This window comes from Erythranthe guttata, chromosome 8, assembly GCF_056151865.1.
Source record: "Erythranthe guttata isolate IM_541 chromosome 8, IM_541, whole genome shotgun sequence".
Lineage (NCBI taxonomy): Eukaryota > Viridiplantae > Streptophyta > Magnoliopsida > Lamiales > Phrymaceae > Erythranthe > Erythranthe guttata.
The window spans coordinates 8189536-8215466 of record NC_142540.1 but is presented as its reverse complement, the minus strand read 5'-3'; the positions used below and the strand labels follow the sequence as shown (position 1 = coordinate 8215466).

The window sequence follows — 25931 nt, the reverse complement described above, 5'->3', positions numbered from 1 at the left end:
CTCATTATTATTGTATAATAGAGTAATATTACTATGTTGACCGTTCAACAAATGTAAACATAATAAAAAGCCAAAAGAATTAATATTACTGTGAGTGACAGTAATATTACTATAACAACAGTAATATTACCGTCAACCACATTAATATTACAATAATAGACAGTAATATTATTACGTTACTCCGTGAATAACTCAAACAAACAAAAAAATCCAAACAAAATAATAATATTGATGTGGTTGACAACAATATTACTATAACAACAGTAATTTACCGTCAACCACCGTAATATTATTGTGTTTACAGTAATATTACAATAATAGACAGTAATATTATTACGTTACTCCGTGAATAACACAAACAAAACAAAAAACCCAAAAAAATAATAATATTGATGTTGTTGACAGTAATATTATTGTGTTTACAGTTATTGTACTGTCAACGACAGTAATAAAATTACGTTGACTTGTCAACAAATAAAACAAAATAAAAAAAAACAAAAAATAAAAAATAATAATATTACGTTAATTTACTGTCAACGGCAGAACAATTACATAAATGTATTGTCAACGGCAGTACAATTACGTTAATTAACTGTCATTGACAGTATAATTACGTTAATTTACTGTCATTGACAGTATAATTACGTTAATTTACTATCAGTGACAGCACAAGTACGGTCAACGTTTAGCGGCGGACGTAAAAAAAAAAAAAAAAAAAAAAAAAAAAAAACCTTCAAAAAACACTAAGAAAGTCAACGCCGGACTCCGGCGGCAAAATTTTTTTTGAAAAAAAAAAGTTTTGGGTCAAAATTGAATAATTTAGGAAATTTGGGGTCAAATTGAGATTAAATTAAGTTAAGGATGAAATTGGAGCATATTAAAGTATGCTCCTAAAAAAAGTCAAAATTGAATTTTTGTGGTCACAATTGGATTTTTGTGGACAAAATTGATTAAATTGGGGTTACAATTAAGAATTGAGTATAATTGGTTGAGGGTAATATTGGCATATATATGAATATTTCCTTTATTTATAATAAATATTAAAGGGATGCACTCATTGGTGAAAGATATATAGCCCTAAACATAGAATAATAAAGATGTTTGGTTGAAAACTTATGCACAAAAACCCCTTTTTAGAAAATTGGAAAAAAATGAAATGAGACTACCGCTGCAAATAAACCAATTTCAGTAAAAGTATAACATTTCAGTTATTTTTCATATAAAAATGGAATCAGTTTCTCTCTAGTGAATATTGTAATTCCCGTTTAAAATATTGAAAAGCAAACGCGCCCTTATTTTCTCTCGACCCAGGGTTGGCGGGAGTTTCCTATTCAATAATTTCCAATATTCCAATTTCCAAACCCCAGTCGAAGATCTCTTCAGCAGAACCCTAAGATGCGTCGGAAAGAAGAGGCGAGCCAGCAGCAGCAGCTGAACGCGGCGAAGAGGGCGTACAATGCCGCCGAGGCGGAGGGGCACCGGCAGGAGGAGGCGCGTTGGGCCAACGTCATCGGAGACATACTCAAAAACCGCGGCGAGTACATCGAGGCTATCAAGTGGCTGCTCAAGGACTACGAAATTTCTCAGAGGCTACCGGATAAGCAGCTTCTCCCCACGTGTCAGTCCCTCGGCGAAGTTTACCTCCGCCTCCACAGATTCCGTGATGCCCTAATTTATCAGGTGATTGAACAAACGTAATTTTAATTAAAAATTAATCATGCTTGATTGTAATTGAGCACAATCGATTGCCTTTCCCCATCTTAATTACACGGTCTAATTACTCTTTAACAAAATGACTTTGTAAAATATTTAATTCCTGCTTATTTCGATGTGTTTGTTATGGCAGAAGAAGCATTTGGAGCTTGCCAAAAACGAGAAGGACCTCGTCGAGGAACAGAGAGCTAATACTCAGCTCGGGCGAACTTACCATGAAATGTTTTTGAAGTCCGATGATGACCATTGCTCGGTTCGAAGCGCCAAGAAGTATTTCAAGCAGGCCATGAATCTTGCACGGACCGTAAAAGAGTATCCACCTTCTCATAAAGTTTCTTTTATTAAGGAGTATGTTGATGCTTACAATAACCTCGGGATGCTCGAAATAGATCTTGATAATTTGGAAGAAGCGGAGAAGATTCTCACTATAGGGTTAAAGATTTGCGATGAAGAAGAGGTCGACGAAAACGACGATACACGTAGTAGGCTCCATCATAACCTTGGAAATGTTTACTTGGAGCTGAGGAAATGGGAAAAAGCCAACGAACACATACGAAAGGATATCCATATTTGCAAGCAAATCGGTCACCGTCAAGGAGAGGCGAAAGGGTATATTAATCTTGGCGAGCTGCACTACATAAATCAGAAATACGACGAAGCTATTGCATCCTACCAAAAGGCATTTGATCTGGCAAAATCATTGGAAGACGAGTCTGCATTATCAGATCAAATTGGTGCTAATATTAAAACTGCAAAGGAAGCGGTTGTAGTGATGAATGAACTGAAAAAGGAAGAGCAGAACCATAAGAAGCTTGAAAGGAACACGGAAATGGCTAGAGGCACAGAAAGTGAAAGGAATTGTCTGTTGAAACAGAATGCATCGCTTGATTGCCTTGTCGAGAAATCAAGGCTGATTTTTGCATGGCTAAAAGTACGTGACGCACTACACTTATTGATTCTCATATATAGATTTTTAAGTTGTTCCCTACTGATAAAGTATGAACGCCTTATAACATATACTAGAAGCAGAAGCGTCTGTGACACATAACTTCTGTTTTTGGTATAGAAGTAAATGTACATGAATTTCTAAGAAAGATATCTGAACGATTCCTTCTTTGTAATTCTCTCTCTATCAAGATATTGACATTATTTCACGGTTGAATTTTGCTTAGCTTAAAGATTATGGAAAAAAGAAGAAGAGGATAGCAACTGAACTTTGTGATAAAGAAAAGTTGAGCGACTCTTTTCTATTCATTGGAGAGGCATACCAGAAGCTACGGAGATTTGACAAAGCCCTTAAATGGTACAAGAAGTGCTTAGAAACCTACAGTTTGATTGGACACTTGGAGGTGATAAAATTTATGCCTCCTGATTATGTTTTCATTTTCAGTAGGAGAAAATTAGAGTTTATCAATATTTTTCAATAATTTTATTATGTTGTAGTTGGTAAAATAGTTTTCACGACTCTAATTATCTTAGTTAGAAACAAAATACTGTGGAATTGAATTTGTTAAGTACCTTGATTATAGGGTGGTTTTGTGGACACTTGTTTTCTAAAAGATGGTGATTTTCAGGGCCAAGCAATGGCAAAGATTAATATTGGAGACATTTTGGACTCGATAGGGGATTGGGCAGGTGCTTTAAATGCTTTTAAAGAGGGGTACATGTAAGTACTTTTTCTGCCGATTACTTGTTGCTTGTTTAAAATTTATCGTTCACTAGATTTATGCTTTTCTGTGACAATCGATTTTTTCTCCTTCTTTTATGTTGGCTAAGTTTCCTCCCCTTCTCCATAATCTCTCTTATTAACAAGTCGAAACTGCTCTCTTGAATTCCTTAGCATGCACTCATTCTGCGTGTTTGGTACTCTATCTGAGATGAGAACTACCTGTTTTGCATGCTTTAAGTAATCATTATCTTAGACAAGGTAGGATCTATTTGATCTTTGCTAAAGATGTTATTCTTTCCACAGGATTGCGGTTAATGGAAACCTGACTTCCTTGCAGCTTTCTGCTCTAGAAAATATGCACTACAGTTACATGATTCGCTTTGATGAAGTTGACGAGGCCAGGTAATTCGCAGTTTCATTCCATTTTGACGATTCTGTACAGAAGCCAGGAAAAAAATAGCTCTGTGAGATTGACCTCAGAGTGACACTCTTCTTTCTAGTTAATGATTTTGTGCATTCAATAATCTCGGGACACTTTCCAGGAGGACAAAATCGTTAATAGATGAATTAAAGCAATCGCAAAATGCAAAGCTCAAGCCTGAAGGTAATTTAGGGAACTGCTGTTCTGAGACTAAAACAGAGTTGGATAACCTATCAGCAGATGAAAGATCGGACGGTAGCTTTTCATCAAAGAAATATAAACCAAATCCATTGGGATTAAAAGAACCTAGTGATAGTGATGATGAGTTGAATGAAAACATACCACTGGTATCGCTACTTCGATCTAATAAAAATACGGCAAAGCAGAGAACTGCGTGCCAAATAGCACCGAATGCTTGTTCCAAACCATCTCTATCTCCTATAAAGAGCATATCCAGATCCACTGGTAGTTGTACAGTTAACCGTAAGCGTGGACGAATTATCCTTTCTGATGATGATAGTGAAAATGAAGAGGAACTTTCCTCTAGAAGAATGGTTCATAACGGTCCAAGGGAAGGCATTGCAACTTCTGATGAATGTAAGCTCCACGTAGTGTTTTTTCTTTTCTCAACACTTATTTATTGAATGGAGAACATTGAACCTTGTCTGTTATGTTGCAGTAAGCAGAAAATATGCCAGTAGTCCAGTACATGAAGTCCAGGTGATAGAATCTTACAACTTAGAATATGTCTGAAATATACCATTTCCGTGACAATGATAGCTTATGTTTGGTCTTATGTTTCTATAGGATGCTTCACCTGTTGCCTCGAAATGTACACTCGCTGCTTGCTCTCTCAATCTTGAGAATAGTGCATGTTCATACAAATCAAGGAGTTCTAAATTAGGCTTGCACGACGGTACAGATTATAGAGTTACAGATACACATGAAGCTGTGGGTAATTCTAACAGTATCTATGCTGGCTCGTGCCACCTATTTCCAGAAGCATGTTGTGATGAAGCTTGCGTGAGTATGATTAGAATAACATAAAAGAATTATTTTCAGTGTTCTATTTTAGTTTCATGCTGTAATTTTGTTGTATTGCAATACTATTCTGGATAAGAAAGCTTGGCATATGTGTTTCATATAACATATCGTATGCTTCTTTAAATGATTTAAGTCTGTATAACTAGACTGAATTTTGACGAAGCCGACAGTCAATTAATCAATAGTATTTGTGTTTCACTTAGTAATATCTCATGTTCTTCAAAGATGGTTATTCAATGCGATTATTTAGCTATGATGTGTTATCACAAACATGCTTTTTTGCTAACTTCTATTCTTGGTGTGTTGCAGCAACATATAATTTTCAAAATTGATGAAGAACTGGTGCGTATGGACCTAAGTTTATGTGGTGTTGGTGATAAACTAGACATAGAACAGATGAAGGTTGAGTTGGCATGCCTGTATTATTTACAACTCCCCAGAGAAAAGAGATCGAGAGGTAGGCATAAACTGTTGTTTCTTGAATTGGTTTTTCCTCCTCTTGAGCCGCTAATATTAGTGATGTCAGCAGGATTGGTGCCAGTCATTCAACACATGAAGTACGATGGGAGAATTCTTGAATCTATTGAAACATTAAATAGCTTAAGAGACAATGCACCAGGAAATGGCCGGGTTGAGGTTTCCGTTAGTGGTATAATTTTAAGCCCCAGTGAAGCTTTTCTTAATAGCTGAGTTTTTTATTTTCATTTGTATTCAGGAATTCACCTATCTTAATTGATTCTCACTTTTTTCACCAGTGATGGTGACAAAACATGTCATGAAACTCTACATTGACTGCTGTGAGGAGCTATCTGAATCACCAAATTCGGAAGTTGTCCGGAAATTGTATAACTTGGACGTAAGCTTTATATTCATTGTGGTCTACATATTGCTGGATTGATTAGTTATTTGTGTTTTTCATAGTTATGACATGATCTCTGCTTTTACTGATATAAAAAAAACTATCATTTTCTTGATGAATTATTTAACAGGTCTCGGAGGATGAAATTGTAGTGTCTGATTGTCAACTAAGAGATGTATCGGTAGCACCTTTGTTGAAAGCTCTACAACTGCACAAAACACTTGCTCTCTTGGACCTTTCTCATAACCTATTAGGTAGTGATGATTATGTTTGCATATTTCTTAAGTGAACCATCTTTTAATATACCAAAAATATGTTCCCAGGCAGTGATTATCTTAAGACAAATTTGTTCTAGTTTTTCATTTTTTATTAATTTTGATTTTGCAGGAAATGGTACCGTCGAAAAACTCAAACAAGTATTCATATCATCAGGACAAAGTTATGGTGGTCTGGTTCTAAATTTGCACAGTAACCGACTTGGTCCAGCTGCTTTATTTCAGGTGGTGATTTTTTTTTACTGTCAAGCAAGTCTCTTTTTACAAATTTAAAAATTCTTCTAATACTGCAACTAAATATATTTCTCCTTATGAAGAAGAAATGGTGCCAATGAACTGAGTTTTTACAATTAAAAACATTGACAGTCGTTAAAATATACAAAATTTCTCGTTACGTTTTCTGTTTCTTAACAAGATTTGTAAGTGACACATTCAGGGAAATAGTTTTAGTGGGCTGCTGGGCCTTCTGTGCTACTTGTGCATGGATAGAAAATTCATTTCTCATAAATGGCATCCTCCGTCATTTTTCAATTACTATATCGATAATGACAATAATAATAGAAATAGCATGTTTACTGTAGAAATAATCGAGAATAAAGTCTTCATTCTCTACTTCAAAGAGAAGTGTTGGCTGTTAATGGATGCATTTACGCATGAGCTAACTGATCCTGATTGGCTAAAAAAATTATATTGTTTTTTTCAATTCTAAATTAAAACAACGTTGATTTCTGGTCAGAAGATAACCTTCACTCCAAGAAAAAAGAGTTACGGAAGAATGCTGTTATATCTTTTTTCTATATGCCTGATAGATATGTAAGAATTCTCAGTTATATCTTTTGCTAAATGCTTGGAGGTTGAAATACTTATTAATTCATGTTGGAAGCAGTTAAATTGATATAACTGTAGTAGAGATCTGTAAACTTCAAAACTCAATAAAGAATAAATATTTCAAGGATTCATTTTGTTGGACTTTAGTCTTCACGATTTTGTCGCCATGCCGTAACTTTTTCAAGTGGTAAAATGACATGACATATCTGGAATTCCTGTTAAATATTTTGCTCTTCCTTCGGCAGATTTGTGAATGCCCAGTACTCTATGCTCGATTGGAAGTTCTCAACATCTCTGGAAACTGTTTGACTGATGCCTGTGCATCTTACCTGTCAACTATCCTTCGAACTTGCAAAGGTGAAACCTCTATACTTGTTACTCATTCTTATATTCACTATATTTTTCAAAATTATATCATAATGCTGTTGCTTAGTCAAATGTTAGTTTTTAATTTTTAAAAGAAAAACTATGAAGCTGGTAGTCTATTGAACTTGAACCGAATTAGATGAACTCATAGTCTTTGCAGTGGATGTTTTGACAGTGTCCACTTGTTCATAAAGAAGTTCTCTGTTTTGCAGCTCTTTATAGTTTGGACATAGAGAATTGTTCAATCACTTCAAGAACAATTCAGAAGGTTGCTGATTCACTGGATTCGGATTCTGTACTAACACATCTTTGTATAGGTAGCTTCTACCTAAAAAATATGACTTAGTTGCAATTCTACGATCTTCTTTGTCTATACAATAACAATTTCGAAATTATATTTTTTTTCGCTGAACAGGACGCAATCACCCTGTATCTGGAAATGCATTGATTAATCTTTTCCTCAAGCTTGCCACTCTAAACCGGTCAATAGTTTATGAAATGTTATTCCTACTTTGGTTTTTTTAATATTTCAGTGGGATGTGGATATCAAACTGGTTATTTTCGTCTTATAGGTTTCAAGAGCTTAATCTAACTGGGATAAAGCTAAGCAAACCTGTGGTTGATAGCCTTTGCCAACTTGCCAAAGACTGTTGCTTGTCCGGATTGCTGCTTGGAAATACTAATATTGGAACTGTGAGTTATTCATTTACCCAATTTCTGTAAACTCGGGGTTCTTTTTTTATTTTTTTCGAGAAAAATAGATCATTTGTTTGTTTTTAGATGATACGAGATAAACAAGCTAAGTTGCCAAACTATGTAATCCTTTGTCTAGTCGAATCTATTTCCTTTGTCTTGCATTGATTTGGCTAGTTCATCTCTACTGCAATATAGTTTTACATATTTTGAACTACAAACTTATGGTAGATGCAAATTTCTCTGCACCAGTGATTTTTGTGGTGAATATAATTATGCGAGAATGCTTTTTCAGGAAGGTGCAATACAGTTGATTAAACCATTATCAAAGGATACAGGGGAATTGGTCAGGCTTGATCTATCATTCTGCGGACTTACTAGCGATTACATTGTTAGGCTCAGAGATGAAGCTCCTCTGATTAGTGGAATTCTCGAGTTGAATCTTGGTGGAAATCCAATCATGAAAGAGGTTTGTTTCATTTTATTTGTCAAAGAAGCATGTGAAAGCATCTAGTATGAATGTATGATTCATTTTCTTCAGTCATGTTATTCTCTTAATAGCCAATGCCCAATCACCTCTCTAGCCTTGTTGCACGTTAGGAGGTTATGAATTCATGATAAATGCGAGCACACCTCGCCTTCTAGCGCCAAATTTTGTTTTTATTTGTTTTCTTCCCGACTTCAGTCATACTTTGACGATTGGCCCATTGTTTATGTACTTCATGTATTATTTACCAGTGTCATCCTAATTACAAGATATGCAAAATAACTCCTTATCATTCTCTAAATGGAAAATTAGTTCTTGCTTCTTGTTCTTTTGGTTTGAGTTTGAAGGTTGGTTTTGTGCATCTTCGAGTTCTTTTTGACAGAGTATTTATGTGAGACGTTGTGAATTTCTTTTATGTAGTTCTCGTTTAGTGCATATTTTCTAAAGCTATCACTTTGTCCTTTCACTTGTGTGCATCTAGGGGGATTTCCGTCACATTAGTTCGAACCATTTTCATATAATATAAATATACGGAGGACTTGTGATACTTATTATTTCTGTCATTGTGTTGCATTGCCATTTATCCTTGTAAAAACCCTAAAAATGAAGCACAAATACAGGGTTGCATGGAATTGGCATCTTTACTCAACAACTCTCTATGTTGTTTAAGAATTCTGGTCATCTGCAAATGCGAACTCGGTTTTGCTGGTGTCGTCGGCATACTTCAAGCACTATCCAAGAATTGCTCACTCGAAGAACTCAACCTGTCGGAAAATATTGGTCCAGACGAAACTAAATCTCTAACACACGACTTAGAATTGATTGACGAAACCTCAAACCCTTTGTTGAATGCTCTAGACACAAACGAGAACGAGCTTGAGGTTGCTGATAGTGAAGATGAGGTGGCAGAGGCAGAAGCTACAAAAATATCTGGTTTGGAAGATTGTCACATTTACACATCCCAAAAAAAGACTATTTTAGAATGCCAGCCCATGCAAGAGCTTTCTGCTTCGATTAAAATAGCAGGGAACTTAAAACTATTGGATCTTAGCGGTAACGGGTTCTCTGCGGAAATTACAGAGATGTTATTTTCTGCATGGTCCTCGGGTGATAGGGCTGATGTGGCTCAGAGACATGTCGACGGAAACACGCTTCATTTTTCGGCGCGAGGAGGAAACAAGTGCTGTGGAGTTAAGTCATGCTGCAGAAAGATTTGAGTGAGTTGTGTTTTCTCTCTCATGAAATAATTTACGAGAAGCTCTACCAAACGATGTAATGATCGCTTGAATATTGGACCAGAGATGAAGGTTTTGTAATTAAGTTAGTGAAGATGAGAGTTGAATGTAATTTACAATGCCTGGTTTTATAAATCATGAATATTGCATTGCCACCCTTTGTATGGTTGGTTTCGTTTCATCGTGTTGAATGACCATCTCAATCAAAAACTTAAGCTATTAGTGAAATGTATCATTGAATATTAATATCTCCAATACATCGAATTATATTTTAAAATACACGTGTATTATAGATTCATGCATATTTTTCACATGTTTACATGTACGTGTGTATGATTGTATGTAAATTAAATATGGCATCCAGTAGAGCATTATATAATGACATTAGCTGTTCAAGCATGTTGTATGATGGCATATGATTGACATATTCATATCGTCATGCACTATATATATATATATATATATATATATATATATATATATATATTTTCAATTGATGTTCTTAAAATTGTATATATGTAATTACATGTTTGTATGCATTTACGAACATTGGTGCTAAAGAAGTAAATTTGACGGAATACATTGGAATTTCGGTGATATTTAATTTTTGTAGTAAAAACTAATCCCAATTATGTTGCGAAAAAGAAGAATGAAAAAAAAAATGAAATTTTGGAAATTAGAATAAAAAACTTGTTTCAAACTTTAAATATCTTTTTTTGGATCGGAGCTTATATTGGGGATTTTTAAAATTATAGTCACCTATAAAATAAAATATATAATAATATTCATATTATAAGTGCGGTGTTCAGAATTTTTTTTTTTTTTTTTTTTTTTAAATTTTCGTAAATGGAAACTGGATTGAAAATTGAAATATAATGTGCGTTCCAATTTCGTAAAACAATCCGGATGTATCAGAACTTGTAATTTTCGAAAATTGGAAGAAAAGAATTGTTCCATAATCGAAAATCCTCGGATCAGCATCGGCTCGAATTAAAAATTTCATTCTAGCACCAAAAGGCGAATCCCTCGCCCCCAGGGCCCCCATCCCTTGGCCCGACAAGGATTGATGGAGGATGTAAATCATGGTAACTCAACGGCCCGTTAAGGTAGCGGACCCGGACCTGGTGCCCACAAGGAACCAACCCTCATATGGAGTTGAAATTCCTACACTGCGGCTGCCAGGATTCGATCCTAGGATCTTGTACCAACTTACCACCTCCGGAACCAGTTGAGCTACACCCATGCGGGCTAAAAATTTCATTATAATTTACAGTCCTAATTGGTGCGATAGAATAAGGATGTACTAGTTTTCAAATACATTGAAGCCCAATTAAAAAATGACAAGTTTCAAGTAGAGAAAAGGATATACTAGTTTTAATCATAGAAAACAAAGACTCGTGGATGTAATAGTGAAATGATTAGGTGTTACAATAATTACAAGTAGTTAAAGAGAAAATCAACTTTATACCCTAAAAAATAATGAGATTGGTCTTTTCTTACTTTTGCTTTCATTTTAGAAGCATAATATATATAGCAAGAAAAGAAGATGAACATCATCATCACATTCACGCATGTTTCAACCTCGATTTTGGCCCTTAGAAGCTCCGTGGGGTATATCTACAATCACCAAACGATAACCAAGCTGCCTTCAGTTGAGTACGTAAAACGAGTCTCCAAATTTTATTTTAGAGATTAGGAATGACAAATGTACGAGTTTGGCGGGTTTTAGACTCACAACTAAACACTGCCACGGGTCCGGGTCCCAGAATAGGGGAACTGACACCGATTGTGTACAGGGCCGGTTTTGAGGGAAGGCGAAGTAGGCGGTCGCCTAGGGCCCACGGATTTTTACAAAAATTTAGGGCTCCCAAATTACTTTATATACACTTTATATATGAATATTTTTTTTTATATATTTATTATATATAATATTTTGAAACATCAATTCTAAAATAACTTTAAGCTAAATGATCAATAGATATTTTTACAATTTTCTTAACTTTGGGGCCCCTAAATACTAAATTTATAATGTCTTAGTTATTTGTTTTTCTACCTAAAATAAAAATCAATATTCATTAGTGTATTTAAATTTTGTAAATATTTATGAAGTCTATTTGCTATAAAGATTATACGTCACGGGACGAATTAAGGGAACTAGCAAATCCTCGTTATTTTTTATTCCATCATTTTTAAAAAATACTATGTATATGTTTTTAGTATATTTAATTTCGAACTTCCTTTGATAAAATTATTTTGTCAAATAAGGGGTCCCGTTTTAAGTTGTTCTTTAAATCTCGCCTAGATCCCCGAATTCTCAAGAACGGGCCTGATTGTGTAGAACCACACGGAACCACTGCTATCAGTTCCGTGTTAGGTACTACAGTACATACGTAATATTTATATTTTCAATTGTTTTTTTCGCATTCAATTATATAGTAATAATGAATAAAAATGTAATACAAAATCTAAAGGAAAAAAAAACCATAAACAAGTAAAGAAAATAAAAAAGATAAAGATAAAGATAAAAATACAAGGGACAAGTACAGATAAATCCCCAACTCAAAAACTAACATACGGGTCAGTCCCCAGTAATGTTTCACTAGCGGGTCAGTCCCTACAGCAAACATAAACATGCAGTTCAGTCCCTGACCCCACTTTTTTCCACTTTATACACTCTCTCTCCTCTCTCCTCTCTCCTCTTTCTTCTATTTCTTCTACACTCTCTCTCCTCTCTCCTCTTTCTTCTACACTCTCTCTCATCTCTCCTTTTTCTTCCATTTTTTCTCTTCTGCTTCTCTCTCCTCTTCGTTTCCTCATATTCTCTGTTACAACTTTTTGTTTTCCGACCGCGAAAAAAAACTGTAATTTCCCACAATGGCAGCAAATGGTGAATCAAACCCCATCGCCGCTGGTATTATTGGAAGTTGTCGGTACAATGATTCTCTGCACATCATTTCCATTAAGAATGATTCGACTTTAAAGGAGATCTATGAATCTATCTTAATGAAGTGGAACGATATACATCCCGACAAATTGGTGCTCCAATACTTGGCTCCCCGTGAAAGAATGTTCGTCACACTGACTTCTGACGAAGACGTGGTGAATATGGTTACATTGCATTTGGTAATGCACATGAGTGTGGTCGACATTATGGTGAGCCGCACTGATGAACTTGATGGGCGTAGAAGGAGGACCCCCAGCAACGGGTATGCAGCCATTCTGTTTTGTATGCATTTGCAATTTGTTTATGTAATCATAGCATAGAATATAATACTACATAGTATCGTGTTACTATAGTGATAGTGTAGAATAACTAAGCTCGTAGTATCATATAAGGCTACTAATAGTATTGAATCATTGTATATCAAGTATCTTATAAATTGAGTTCTCGTATGCAAGCATTCCACTCAAAGTACTTATTTCAATTGTTACAATTTATTTGTAGTCCACTGTAATAATCCAATTTGTTTCATTGTTTTTGCATTTTCCAGTGAGTCTGTTAGTTCCAACAGTCCGTTGCAAATTGAGTACAATCCGGTTGGAGATTCAATTGATGCATGGAGACATTGCATACGCGGGGAGAATCAAATTTTCAAAGATGCTAATGATTTTAGGTTTATGTTAAAAAATTACTGCATTGCTAACAATCGAACCTTTAAGTACAAGAAAAATGATCAACAAAAGATCATAGCCGTATGCATTGTTGAAAATTGCAAATGGAGGGTTTATGCATCAGTTCATAAATCAGACAAGTTATTCGGCATTCGCAAATGTATTCTTGAGCACAGTTGTGGTGATGCTACTCTTCGTACAAGGGGTCATCCCAAAGCCGATGCTACGTGGATTTCGCAACTTATGAAACAAAAATTGAGAGATGAGCCAGGTTACAAACCAATTGCTATTTTGAATGAGGTCCAAAGAAAGTATGGTGTGGAGCTTAAGTACTATACGGCGTGGAGAGGTAAGGAAAAAGCAATGTATGACATTCATGGGGATGAGTCGAGCTGTTATGATAAACTGAGACGTTATTGTCGTGCACTAAAACAGAATAACCCTGGTAGTTGTGCCGATTATGAGATTGACCCTCAAACTCAAAAGTTTCTTCGGATCTTTATTAGTTTTGGAAATTCTATTTTGGGTTTCCACCGTGGGTGTAGGCAAATGATATGTTTGGATGGGACTCATATTAAAAATAAGTACAAAGGTTGTTTACTTTCTGCTGTGTCCAAAGATCCAAATGATGAGTTATACACATTGGCCTATGCAATTGTTGATGCCGAGAATGACAGGAATTGGGAGTGGTTTTGTAATAAGCTGAAAGAGATTCTTGTTTATCACAATGGGGGTTTATTGAAAAATTACACAATTTTCTCTGATCGTCATTCGGGGCTTATTAAAGCCATTCCACTGGTATTTCCTGGTAGCAACCATGCTTATTGTTTGCGACATTTGGAGGATAACTTTAGAACAAAGGTTCTAAGATCGTATCCATTGCACAACAAAGCATATTGGGTGAGTGTTCTACATAAGGCTGCAATTGCTCCTACTCGGCAAGAGTTTGAGGAACATGTATCTCATATAGTTCAATCAATGCCTCGTGCGGAATCATTTATCCGAGACTCTGATCCCAATCGTTGGGCCAATGCATACTTTTCTGGGGATAGATGGGGAATAATGAACAGTAACCAAGTTGAATGTTGGAATGGTTGGGTTAAAGATGAACGATCTTTGCCAGTTCCATCCATGATTGATATGATACGAATCAAAATAATGAAGATGATAGGTAATCGACGAGAAGATTCTTTAGTCATGACTGGTACAGTGTGTCCAAGAGTTGAAAAGAGATTATTAATCAACTATACGGCCTCTCGCTTATTAAAATATACCAGATCCAGTGGTACGCGTTATGAGGTGTATGAAGAGGATAAGTCGTATGGTGTTGATTTAGAGACTAGGACCTGTACTTGCAAATCTTGGCAGTTGGATAAACTTCCGTGCAAACATGCATGTGCAGGTATTGAGTCGAAAGGATATTCGGTATTTGAATTTGTTGATCCTTGCTTCCGGGTTGATTTGTACAAAGAAGTATACAAGTACACAATTAATCCAATTCCTTCTTTTGATGAGGACTTTGATTTGTACAATGCACAAACAAATCATGGCCCGGAAGATGTATTTATTAATCCACCTGCATCGAAAGCTCTACCAGGCCGTAGAAGGACGAAAAGAATTCCATCGCAAGTCGAAACCCGTGCTACGAAGTGTGCACGGTGTGGTAAACCTGGACATAATCGCCGTACGTGCAAACAACCAGTCCCGTAGCACTACTCTGTTTCTACTTTCTTTTTATGTTGTTTGTACTTTGTTGACGTGTACTTCGTACTATTTATCCATTTGTATGTACCGTGATATGACTGTTTTAGTTACAATAGAGCGCACTGTTTTGGTTATAATAGTATTGTTATTACGTTGATATGGTATAACGTACAACCTAATATGGTTCACAGAAGAATAATAAGTGAATCGATTTGAATTTTATGACCGTTACAATAATATAGCCGTTATTTTTGTCGTCAGAACTTATAAAAAGCACGTAATTATGTTCGTCTGCTTCTCATTCATGGCTTCTTCCAGTAGCAACTCTCAAAAGAGTAGCTTAAAATATAAAAAAGATAACTGCAAGCGTCGTGATTGTGGGAAAAAAACAATAATCATGGTTTCGGAGACAAGTTTGAATCCAGGGAGGCTATTTTATTGTTGCCCAGACCATGGCTATTCTCATTGGTGTGAGCCATTTGAAATTGGGCAAACTTTCCCCCACAACTATTCTCGATATGAAGAAAGTGAAGCTACGAGTGGATCGACGAACCAAGTTCATCGCGAAAGTAAAGTGAAGAATTCCAGAGATGAAGCTGGAGTAATTCAAAGTTTGATAGTGTTAAACCTAGTAATATTTGCAGTTTACATGATTTGTCAAACCTATGTATTGTTTCTTAACTAATCACCGTAACAATACGAGTTAAAAGTTAGTGTCGTGTATTGTAGCTCGTTAATCGTATTGTAATGTCAATGTGTAAGTACTTTGGGTACTTACAAATAAATTAACTCTATCGATGAATCAATTGTTGTTGTTCGTAATAAATGTACTCGTACAATATAGTGATAAATATTGTTCTACTACTGTTCTGTATATCACGTTCACAATTCACGCATGGATCGTACAATATCTACGATAGTTGATAGTTGTTAGTTGTTGAATATGGTCACTTGTGATGAAAACAATCACTTATACATAGAAGCCTTGCACATTAGTAGTGTATCTTGTAAGGAATTCGATACATTTGTTCCATTTTGAACCCCAAAGTTAAAACTAACATAAAAAAACCTTACAACCTTAATTTAAAACATATTTAATGTCTTTCCCACACTTATGGATCACAGATAAATAAAAAAAAATCGAGCAATTCAAGTCATCACTATTATGGTATTGATTGGTCTAATGACTAGTATATTCGGTGGCGTGTATATGGATGGACGGAACCGTTGTTTGGTATCCGTGTCCCAACGGTAGAGTACTTATGTACTGTACTAATAGTACCCTTGTTATAGTATCATTTGGGGTCAATACAACCATAGAAAACCATCTCATCCCTCATTTATTCATTTTGTGACTCATTTACAAGAATTGAAACAACTTGGGAGTTGATAGTTGTTGAATATGGTCACTTGTGATGAAAACAATCACTTATACATAGAAGCCTTGCACATTAGTAGTGTATCTTGTAAGGAATTCGATACATTTGTTCCATTTTGAACCCCAAAGTTAAAACTAACATAAAAAAACCTTACAACCTTAATTTAAAACATATTTAATGTCTTTCCCAAACTTATGGATCACAAATGTGCAAAACAAATTTGAGCAATTCAAGTTATCAACATTATGGTATTCCTCATTTTAGGTAATGGTATAGATGGGGTAGGTTATACGCATCGACAAGAAACTAACATAGTATTAAAAACTAATTTGCAAAACACTTACACTGTTCAAAATAGGTGTCACAACACCACAAAAATGGGACAAGTTTTAAAACCATCATCGCACGAAAACACTAATCTAAAAGTACTTGTTCATGCAAAGACAGTCAAAAGCATATTGTTCGTGACAATCACAACCCAAAAACACCCATAAAACAGATTGTTCAAAAATAATTTTAAAAATTGTTCAAAATATGTTCAAAGCATCAGCATCTACTGCCTCTCTATCCACGCCCTGGTGCTTTAAGAAGACAAGTGCTAGTTTTGGACGGAGTTTTTTGATCAAGCAAGTTTTCGCCTTTTCCCAAGTCTCAGCGTCATCTCTAGCATGGCAATATGCCCACATGCAGACAAAAATCCCGCAATCATCATTCCCTTCATGTTGTCTGCATCCTTCTACCCATTCGACATGTGAAGGTATATCCAACGCGGTTTTATTTTCAATCACCCTGCTATAATAACTCGCCTACAAAAATATACTATTATATTAGTATACATGTATTTTCATTACCATATTGCAGCACCGTTCAATCACAGTACCCAAACTATGGATTAATAAAACATATACCACATTCCCCAATATATAAATTAAAGAAGTAATAATCGATTTAAGGACTTACGATATAATCTGCAATTCCTGGGCTCGTCGGAGAATGGGCTAGGGAGTTCCAATGCCGAAAAACTTTTTCGTTTGGGTCCAACACAAGCAAGAACCAGTGATCTTTGGGATTTATAGGTATCAGAACATATTTTTTGCTGTAGAGACGTGCTATTCCAAGCTTCTCAACTGCGGTAGATCCAAAATATGTTAAGCTCTTTAAAAAGGTATCCAACTCTGTATCACCCATCTTTCTGAAGTCCATTCGATCTCGTGCCAGTATCTCATACTACGAAACATAATAAAAAAAATATAAGATAAACCAGTATACACAGAATGCAACATCTTTGTTAAACCAATATATACCTGGGCAGGGGTCTCGAGATAATCAATCTCATGCCCATGTTCCTCCATGATCGCTTCGGAATTTAACAGGCTCATGTATATGTCGATGTGCTCCCCACTCAGATGCTGATCAAACAAAAGATCGCACATATGCTTTCCAGTCAATACGTTGGGGCCTCTTTCGATCACAGTTGCACTACAATAGAAATAAACATGCACTATTTGTTAAGTACGCCGATACTACATAAGAAGTTATTATATACCAAATGTTCAGTAAGTTAGTGATTTTACCTCAAATCAACATCAACGAGGTACCCATCAAGTACTGCCCTCTCTACATCAGTAAGCTCATCTCGGCATACATAGTCTGTTCTCCCCTGGTACGTAGAATTATCTACGACAACCTATATCCAAAAGAATCATTAGTGATAATAGTAATAACAATAATAATAATAATAATAATAATAGTTATTATTAAATTATAAGGAATAATTACTGTTGTGGGCAGTTTAGCAGAGACTACGCTGATTTCTTGTCCTCGACTCTTTCTTCTTCGATTGTCTTCTCTTGCCTTCGACCTTCTCTCCCTCTCCATGTTCAGTACTTTTATCAAGGTTTCTTCTTCATCTTCTTCTTGTTGTTCTCCTTCTTTCTCTTTTTTTTCCTCATCTCCAAGTTCTTCAACAGCATTAAAAAATTTATCTTCCTCCTCCACTTCTTTTTTCCCTTCATCTTGCTCCTCTTCCTCTTCCTCTTCCTCTTCAAAAATAAGAGCTCTTCTTCTCTTCTTCTTCCCCTCTGTCTCTTCCAATCTCACATTCTTCCTCTTCACTTGTTGTGCATTTCCAAAATGCTGCTGCAGTTCACATAAAATAAACAATGATTAGTGTAATACAACAACATCACGTTGGTTTACAAATGGGACATGTCCATCTCATTAATAGTACTCTTCACTTACACGCCTGACTTCGAATTTTCCACCGACCTCCACAGGACCAGATAGTTCTTCCACAGGTGAAACCAAAAACTTTCTCTCTTCTTTGTGCACGGAGAATGATATCACCTAATAAACATATAGACAAATTGTGCATTAGTTTATTACGTAAGCAAATAACACAATGAAAATGCATAAATCAAAATTGTTACCTTGTCTGGTGTGAGTTCTCTAAAAAGATGTTTAGCCTGACGTTCGTCGGCTGGTATTTTAGAGTCGGACCATCGAAAAAATCTTGGGTATTCGAAAACGCTTGTTGCGAATCCCAGAGAAGTGATCCTTTCACTCACCCATGCCAACAACCCAATGGTGCAACCATCAAAATACCCTCCTGCCCCAGCCAAGTGTGCCTCAATATTTTCAATGAGCACATCATATACCAATTTTCCCCACGCAAAATCTCCTACGCGCTCCAATTTGTCAACATGTGGATAAACGTACCTCGGCAGTTGAAAGTTGCCCTTTGGCAATAAGAAAGTATTGCAAGCGAAAATAATGTACAACCTACAAAAATCCTCAATTGATTGTTGGTCGGTCCTAACAGCATACTCTTCCAATTTTTCAGCAATTTGATGACGCTTTACTTGGGTCAATTTACCCCCAAAAACACGTCTAATGAAAGGAGTTTCTATTTCCAGGTTTTTATCGATGGGTATCCCCTTAAACTGTAGTCCCATCATGATGCAGAACTCCCTAGGATCAAAGACGACAGGGATAGTTTTACCTCCAAACCAGAACGTACGTGTCTCCACGTTGTATGTCCTCTTCAACAGAACAGACACCTTTAAGAAACTATGGTATATCTTAGGCATGTTTAAGAAATGCCCGAAAGGATTTTCCTCCAATGCAGCATAGTGTCTGGCCGTCATCATAGGTTTAATTATGTCCATTTGTTCTTTGAAGGCGCTAGGAGAGCACCTGCATGCTTGTTGGGCGTCATCATCTGCAAGTGTATTACGATTATAAAGGAAAAACAATAATCAGAAAAAATACAATTGTAAAATAACAATGGTACTATGTAGGTATTGTAATTATACCGTCACTATATTGTATCAATACCATACACCTACAGTACTTATACTGTTGGGCAATACGACATATACTATTTAATTACATCAGAAGAACTGCCATTACCTTTTTTTATACCTTCTAACTACAATAGCACTACCGTTGTGTAGTAAGACTTATATTATTTAAACACATCTAATGCCCAAAATCAAACCCTTGTTATGACAAAAAGTGATTTGGGAAAATACTAATATTTCAGACGAATGATACCCAAGAGCGAAAGTGTTCAAAATCATGCAATTCCACAGAAAATGAACAATTTTTTGCAACCATAAACAAGAAAACAACATTTTATTGGAACCAGTTGTTCGATTTTTTTATTTCAGAAAACCCCAATCTCGCCGTTGGATACTACCCACTACTGGAAATGTTCAAAATCATTCAATATGAGAACATGCAGTTTGTTTTTTGCTAACAGCAACAAAAAACAACAACAAATTTCATTATCGATTCCTGAAAAAAAAAAAAAAAAACCTTGCTTCTCCTTCCCCTTGTTTGTCTTCACCATTCTTCTACTTCGAATATTATTACTTTAGTTTCCTGTCTACTTTCCGCCTTGTTTATACAAGCAAACAAAAACCGAAAAACCTGAAGAATCGCTGCACGAAGAAAAACTGCAAGAAACCGCTGAGGAAATGGTTCGAAAATTGAATGACAACGGATAGTTGAAAGGTATGGAGCGTGATTCTCAACCGGCGCGTGAAGTAGGTGAAAAGTTGTGGCAGAATTTGCAGTCAGAATTTGCAGGTAATTTCAAAATAAAGTGAAGGGTTTTTCGGTCTTTGCACACCAGTTAGGGAGTTAAGTGCATATTTATGTTTGATTTAGGGTCCAATATGCTTAAAAAATGTTGTTGGGGACTGACCCGCACTTTATGTTTGGGTTTAGGGATTTATCAGTATTTGCCCCAAAATACAAACTATTTTAATATGAAAGAATTTACCATTAAATGATGGTCTACCTATTTATTTTAGCAATGGTATACTAGCAGTATTGACACTACTAGTATTATCAAATGAAATTTAAATACCTTATCAAGTAAACTAAATTCTTCTAAACCTAAATTCAGCAATTCTATGTAAGTTTTCGTGGAATTGGACTAGCGCATGATTTTTTTTTTTTTTTTCATAAATTAGTGAAAATATATTTTTTTGAAAACTTAATGAAAGATGTACTATGGCAACTAATCTTGTCATTTCTTCTTTTAATTTTAAATCAATGTATTAAAATAAATTAAATTCACCATTCTTCAGCTTGGGTTTATAGGAGTCGGTTCCATAAGTAGGCATTTGCTTTTGAATGCGATCAGTGCCAAATTTACCGGATCAAAGATATGCATGCAACCACCCCTGACCACTTCCACTTGTCAGCAATCTATACAAAATAAAAAAAAATACAAATAATAAATAATAATACTATTACTAATTTTAGATTAAAAATAAAACATAATAAAATTTACTAGACAATATTTGCACTTCGCTTGCATATCTTCGGGTGGAAGTGTCACTTTGTCGAATGCTGGACAAAAGTATTAGATTTATATTTGCCCTCTTTGCTACTTGGTTCTAGAGTATTATGTATTCTAGAACCCGAAGCTGCATCAGTGTCGTGGCTGGAGCCAGAATATCATCGCAACCATCACTCAAAATCAATAGTCAAGATCAAAATTATCAATTCAATCTTAGCCGTCCAATTCAATTTCAAATTAAAGCATTTCATTTTTACAAAAATCCAGTTTGAACCGCCGGTTGGCGGGTTATGGTATTTGTGTACACGAAGAGTCCGGTTCATGGACTCGTTGTGCTATTGTGTTAAGCTAACTTTAAGTCTCTTGATTTAAATTTTGTTTGACTTTAAGATATGCTAACTTTAGGCCATGAAACAGGGAAGATATTGAGGAACATCAAATGACATTAAAAAGCTGTCTATTTTTAATAAACATAGTCAAAATTAGGTGGAAATCATAGTCAAACATGACACACCACCACGGTCACATTTCATAAAACGGATTAGAAACATTAACTAAAAACCGTGTCAGATTTGACCCATCCATACAAGTTTTTTGGGGGCAACTTTTTTTTGGTGTTGTTTTTAAAATGGGGTTGTTTTGGGGAGTGTAACCGAATTAGGGTTGGACGCCACCCACCACGGCGACACCGGCAGGAGACGCCAGTTCCAACGGCGTCTCCGTATAAATATTTAATATTTTAAATATTTATATTAATATTTTTATATTTTCTGATTTTTAATTTTTTTTACAAAATAAAACATTAATGTTAGTATTATTTATTACATTTTATATATTTTCTCCATTAGTGTTAAATTAATCATTGCTTATATTTATCTAATCAACACAATAAAATAGTGTACAATCTTAAAAAACATGTAGACAAAAACAAAAGAAGTTCTAGAAAATAAAAGAGTTATATAAAATAAATAGGTCCAAAATGAGTAAAAAAAAAATAAAATTGGCACTTCAGTGCCACACACACACACACACACACACACACACACATATATATATATATATATATATATATATATATATATATATATATATATATATATGCATTTGCTTGTTATTTTATATTTTTTTTTTCAAATTACTCAAAAAACCAATATACATATTTTACAAACATCAATAAACAACACTCTTGATTTTTTTTTATTAGGGTATTTGAAGAAATTAACACAAAATAGGTACATATTTCTAAAATTTAATCAAATTATAATAAATTAATCTAAAATATGATCATTAAAGTTACACCAGAAAATATAATTTCATACTTCAAACTGCCACTATTAATTGGTCAAATTTTGCAGTACGATTTCTTCCCTTCCAGTTAGTACATTCTATTGAATTTTATAAAAAAAATATTAATTTATTGGAAAACCAAAATGCAAAAACAGACAAGATTGTACACTATTTTATTGTGTTGATTAGATAAATATATGCAATGATAATTTAACACTAATGGATAAAATATATAAAATGTAATAAATTTAATACTAATATTAATGTTTTATTTTGTAAAAAAAAAATTAAAATTCAAAAAATATTAAAATATTAATATAAATATTTAAAATATTAAAATATTAAAATATTAATATTTAAAGAGAAGACGCCACCGGTGGTGGCGTCTTCTACGGAGACGCCGTTGGAGCTGGCGTCTCCTGTCGGCGCCCCCCATTTTAAAAACTACAATCTAAAACAACACCAAAAAAAAAAAATTGCCCCTATCATGTTACTTATGTCATTAAAATATCCTAAAATTCCATATATATATATATATATATATATATATATGTGTGTGTGTGTGTGTGTGTGTGTTTGTGTGTGTGATATTTTTGTGCACAAGTCTTCAACCAAGCATCTTTATTATTCTAGGTTTAGGGATTCTATCTTTTTCACCAATAATCCCATCCCTCTATTATTTATTATAAATAAATGAAATATTCATGTATATGATAATATTACCCCCAACCCTTTATACCAAATTCTTAATTGTAACCCCACTTTAATCAAATTTTTTCACAAAAATCCAATTTTGACCACAAATATCCAATTTTGACTTTTTTTTTGCAAAAATATTTTTTTGCCGCCGAATTCCGGCGTTGACTTTTCGATATATATATATCTATATATATATATATATATATATATATATATATATATATATATATATATATATATATATATATATATATATATATATATATTATTTCTTTTTTTTCTTCTTCCAGATTTATTCGACGGTTTCCGGCGTTGATTTTTTTTTTATCTTTTCCGTCGCCGGATTCTGGCGTTGACTTTTTTTAGTGTTATTTTTTTTTACGTCCGCCGCTAAGCGTTGACCGTAATTGTGCTGTCACTGACAGTAAATTAACATAATTATACTGTCAATGACAGTTAATTAACGTAATTGTACTGCCGTTGACAATACATTTATGTACTTGTTCTGCCGTTGACAGTAAATTAATGTAATATTATTTTTTATTTTTTGTTATTTTTTTTATTTTGTTTGATTTGTTGACAAGTCAACGTAATTATATTACTGTCGTTGACTGTAAAATAACTGTAAACACAATAATATTACTGTCAACAACATCAATATTATTATTTTTTTGGGTTTTTTATTTCGTTTGAATTATTCACGGAGTAACGTAATAATATTACTGTCTATTATTGCAATATTACTGTAAACACAATAATATTACTGTGGTTGACGGTAATATTACTATTGTTATAGTAATATTCCTGTCAACCACATCAATATTATTATTTTGTTTGGATTTTTTTGTTTGTTTAAGTTATTCACGGAGTAACGTAATAATATTACAGTCTATTATTGTAATATTATTGTGGTTGAGGTAATATTACTGTTGTTATATAATACTAGCATTTTTCCCCGTGCGATGCACGGGATATTATTTCAAAAGTGAAAAAATTATCAATTTAATTATCTCTTAAGATTTGAGATTTATTGATGAAAAATAGGGGACTAAATAATTGTTGAAAATTATAATTAGAAAATTAGTAGAGAAAAATATTAAAAATAAATAATTACAGAAGTACCGTTAGGTAGGATTCTTCACTGGTTAGTTTCAATTTTGATAATTGTTAACAATTATAGTTAAAAGTTAGTAGTATTAAAAAAATTAAAAATAAATAATTACAAAAATACCATTAGGGTTTTTCTAGGGTTGCCCAACGTTTCTTTCTTTTATATATAAGATTACTATCACTCACAGTAATATTAATTCTTTTGGCTTTTTATTATGTTTACATTTGTTGAACGATCAACATAGTAATATTACTCTATTACACAATAATAATGAGTTTTGTTGTGTTAATATTACTGTGTTAGATATTAATATAGCAATATTGATGTGTTAAACTATAGTTTAGTTAATTTTTCTGTGTTTAACAGTAATATAGTTAATATTACTGTCAATCACAGCAATATTACTGTTTAAACGAAAAAAAAAATGTTACGGAAAGGGGAAAAAAAAAAGTCAACGCCGGAAACCGGCGAAAAAATCTGGAAGTAAAAAAAAATAAAAAAAAATCAAAAAGTCAACACCAGAATCCGGCGGCAAATTTTTTTTTTTTGAATTGTTTTTTGAAAAAACAAAGTTTTGGGTCAAAATTGAATAATTTATGAAATTTGGGGTCAAATTGAGGTTAAATTAATTTACAAAAATCTGGACCATGTGTGAACTTATTTGTAAAAGTATTTTTGTGTGGATCTCTTTATGAATAAGTATCCATTGATGAACTTATTTGTAATCACTCATATATATATATATATATATATATATATATATATATATATATATATATATATATATATATATATATATATATATATATATATATATATATATATATATATATATATATATATATATATCCTATTTATTAGTCCTTTTTAGTTTAACATTATAGAAAACCTACAATACTAATAAACTTAATTATAATCAAATTAATTAGTCCTTCAACATCATCTACCTAATATTTACTTTAATATATATATTTAAATGCGTACCAAAAAAAGTTGATATTTGACATTTGCTTGATTTGTGGGACAGGTTGATCTTTTACTTAATAACACCCATAAATTTCCACAAACTACTTTTTCAATATTTTTCTCACTGAGATTTCGTTTTCACTTATATTTGAAAGGGACTAGGGTTGTTCATGGGTCGGTTTTACCCGACAACCGACCCATTATCTGCCCGACTATTCTGGCCGATAATTGCCCACCAACCGACCCGTTTTGGTCGGGCCGATAATTTTAACCGACCCATGCATGGTTGGGTCGGGTATAGTTTCTAATTTGTTGAAAAGTCGGTTGGCCGATATTACCCGACCAACCGACTTTTTTTTTTTTTTTTTTTTTTTTATTTTTTATTTTCTCTTTATGTTTTTACCGACTATTAGTTTCAATATTTAATTTTTGACCTTTCGGTGAAATGAATAAAAATACACAACTAAAAAAACTATACTCTTCATTTTCTCAAATTAAAATTAAAAGTTTCAGAATTTTGTGTTGTGAAAGTGTGAATGGCTAAAGTGATTCGTTTTAGTTTTTATATTGTTTTTGAAAATTTAATTTGTAACATGTGATATCGTTGAAATTGATTTTGGGCATGAAATATTGGAATGTTTGTTGTTGAATTTTGATAGAGGAATAGCATAATTTTTTTTCATATTTTATTTTTTATTTTAATTAATGTGGCCGATATTGGCCGATAATTTCAACCGACCCGTTTTGGCAACCGACAAAGTCGGTTGCCA

The 25931-nt window shown here is 33.9% G+C and overlaps 2 protein-coding genes across 3 annotated transcripts; both read left to right on the top strand.

The window, feature by feature from the left end:
* The first annotated feature begins 1143 nt into the window (after window positions 1-1143).
* On the top strand, window positions 1144-9864 carry TSK (tetratricopeptide repeat (TPR)-containing protein). 2 transcript variants are annotated; one of them, XM_012984968.2, is made up of 19 exons: window positions 1144-1680; window positions 1847-2644; window positions 2886-3062; window positions 3288-3379; window positions 3686-3784; window positions 3925-4400; window positions 4483-4523; window positions 4611-4826; window positions 5157-5304; window positions 5377-5496; window positions 5603-5703; window positions 5837-5960; window positions 6094-6206; window positions 7055-7166; window positions 7388-7492; window positions 7591-7657; window positions 7748-7868; window positions 8164-8337; window positions 8976-9864. In XM_012984968.2, exons 1-19 carry the CDS (start codon window positions 1396-1398, stop codon window positions 9570-9572), a joined length of 3966 nt encoding a protein of 1321 aa, XP_012840422.1. In that variant the 5' UTR covers window positions 1144-1395; the 3' UTR covers window positions 9573-9864. The 2 variants fall into 2 exon arrangements, with proteins under 2 accessions (XP_012840422.1, XP_012840420.1); XM_012984966.2 differs by having other exon boundaries at window positions 1252-1680; window positions 5374-5496.
* Window positions 9865-12145: 2281 nt separating this feature from the next.
* LOC148768449 (uncharacterized) lies at window positions 12146-15763 on the top strand. Its single transcript, XM_088821873.1, has 2 exons — window positions 12146-12796; window positions 13082-15763. Exons 1-2 carry the CDS (start codon window positions 12465-12467, stop codon window positions 14910-14912), a joined length of 2163 nt encoding a protein of 720 aa, XP_088677999.1. The 5' UTR covers window positions 12146-12464; the 3' UTR covers window positions 14913-15763.
* The last annotated feature ends 10168 nt before the right edge of the window (window positions 15764-25931 follow it).

Excerpts from the sequence above, each read along its gene's own strand:
- TSK (XM_012984966.2), top strand. The coding sequence starts at position 1,396 with ATGCGTCGGAAAGAAGAGGCGAGCCAGCAGCAGCAGCTGAACGCGGCG. Across the intron at positions 4,401-4,482 it reads CATTGCAACTTCTGATGAAT|TAAGCAGAAAATATGCCAGT; the intron begins GTAAGCTCCACG and ends GTTATGTTGCAG. Across the intron at positions 4,827-5,156 it reads CATGTTGTGATGAAGCTTGC|CAACATATAATTTTCAAAAT; the intron begins GTGAGTATGATT and ends GGTGTGTTGCAG.
- LOC148768449 (XM_088821873.1), top strand. The coding sequence starts at position 12,465 with ATGGCAGCAAATGGTGAATCAAACCCCATCGCCGCTGGTATTATTGGA. Across the intron at positions 12,797-13,081 it reads AGGAGGACCCCCAGCAACGG|TGAGTCTGTTAGTTCCAACA; the intron begins GTATGCAGCCAT and ends TGCATTTTCCAG.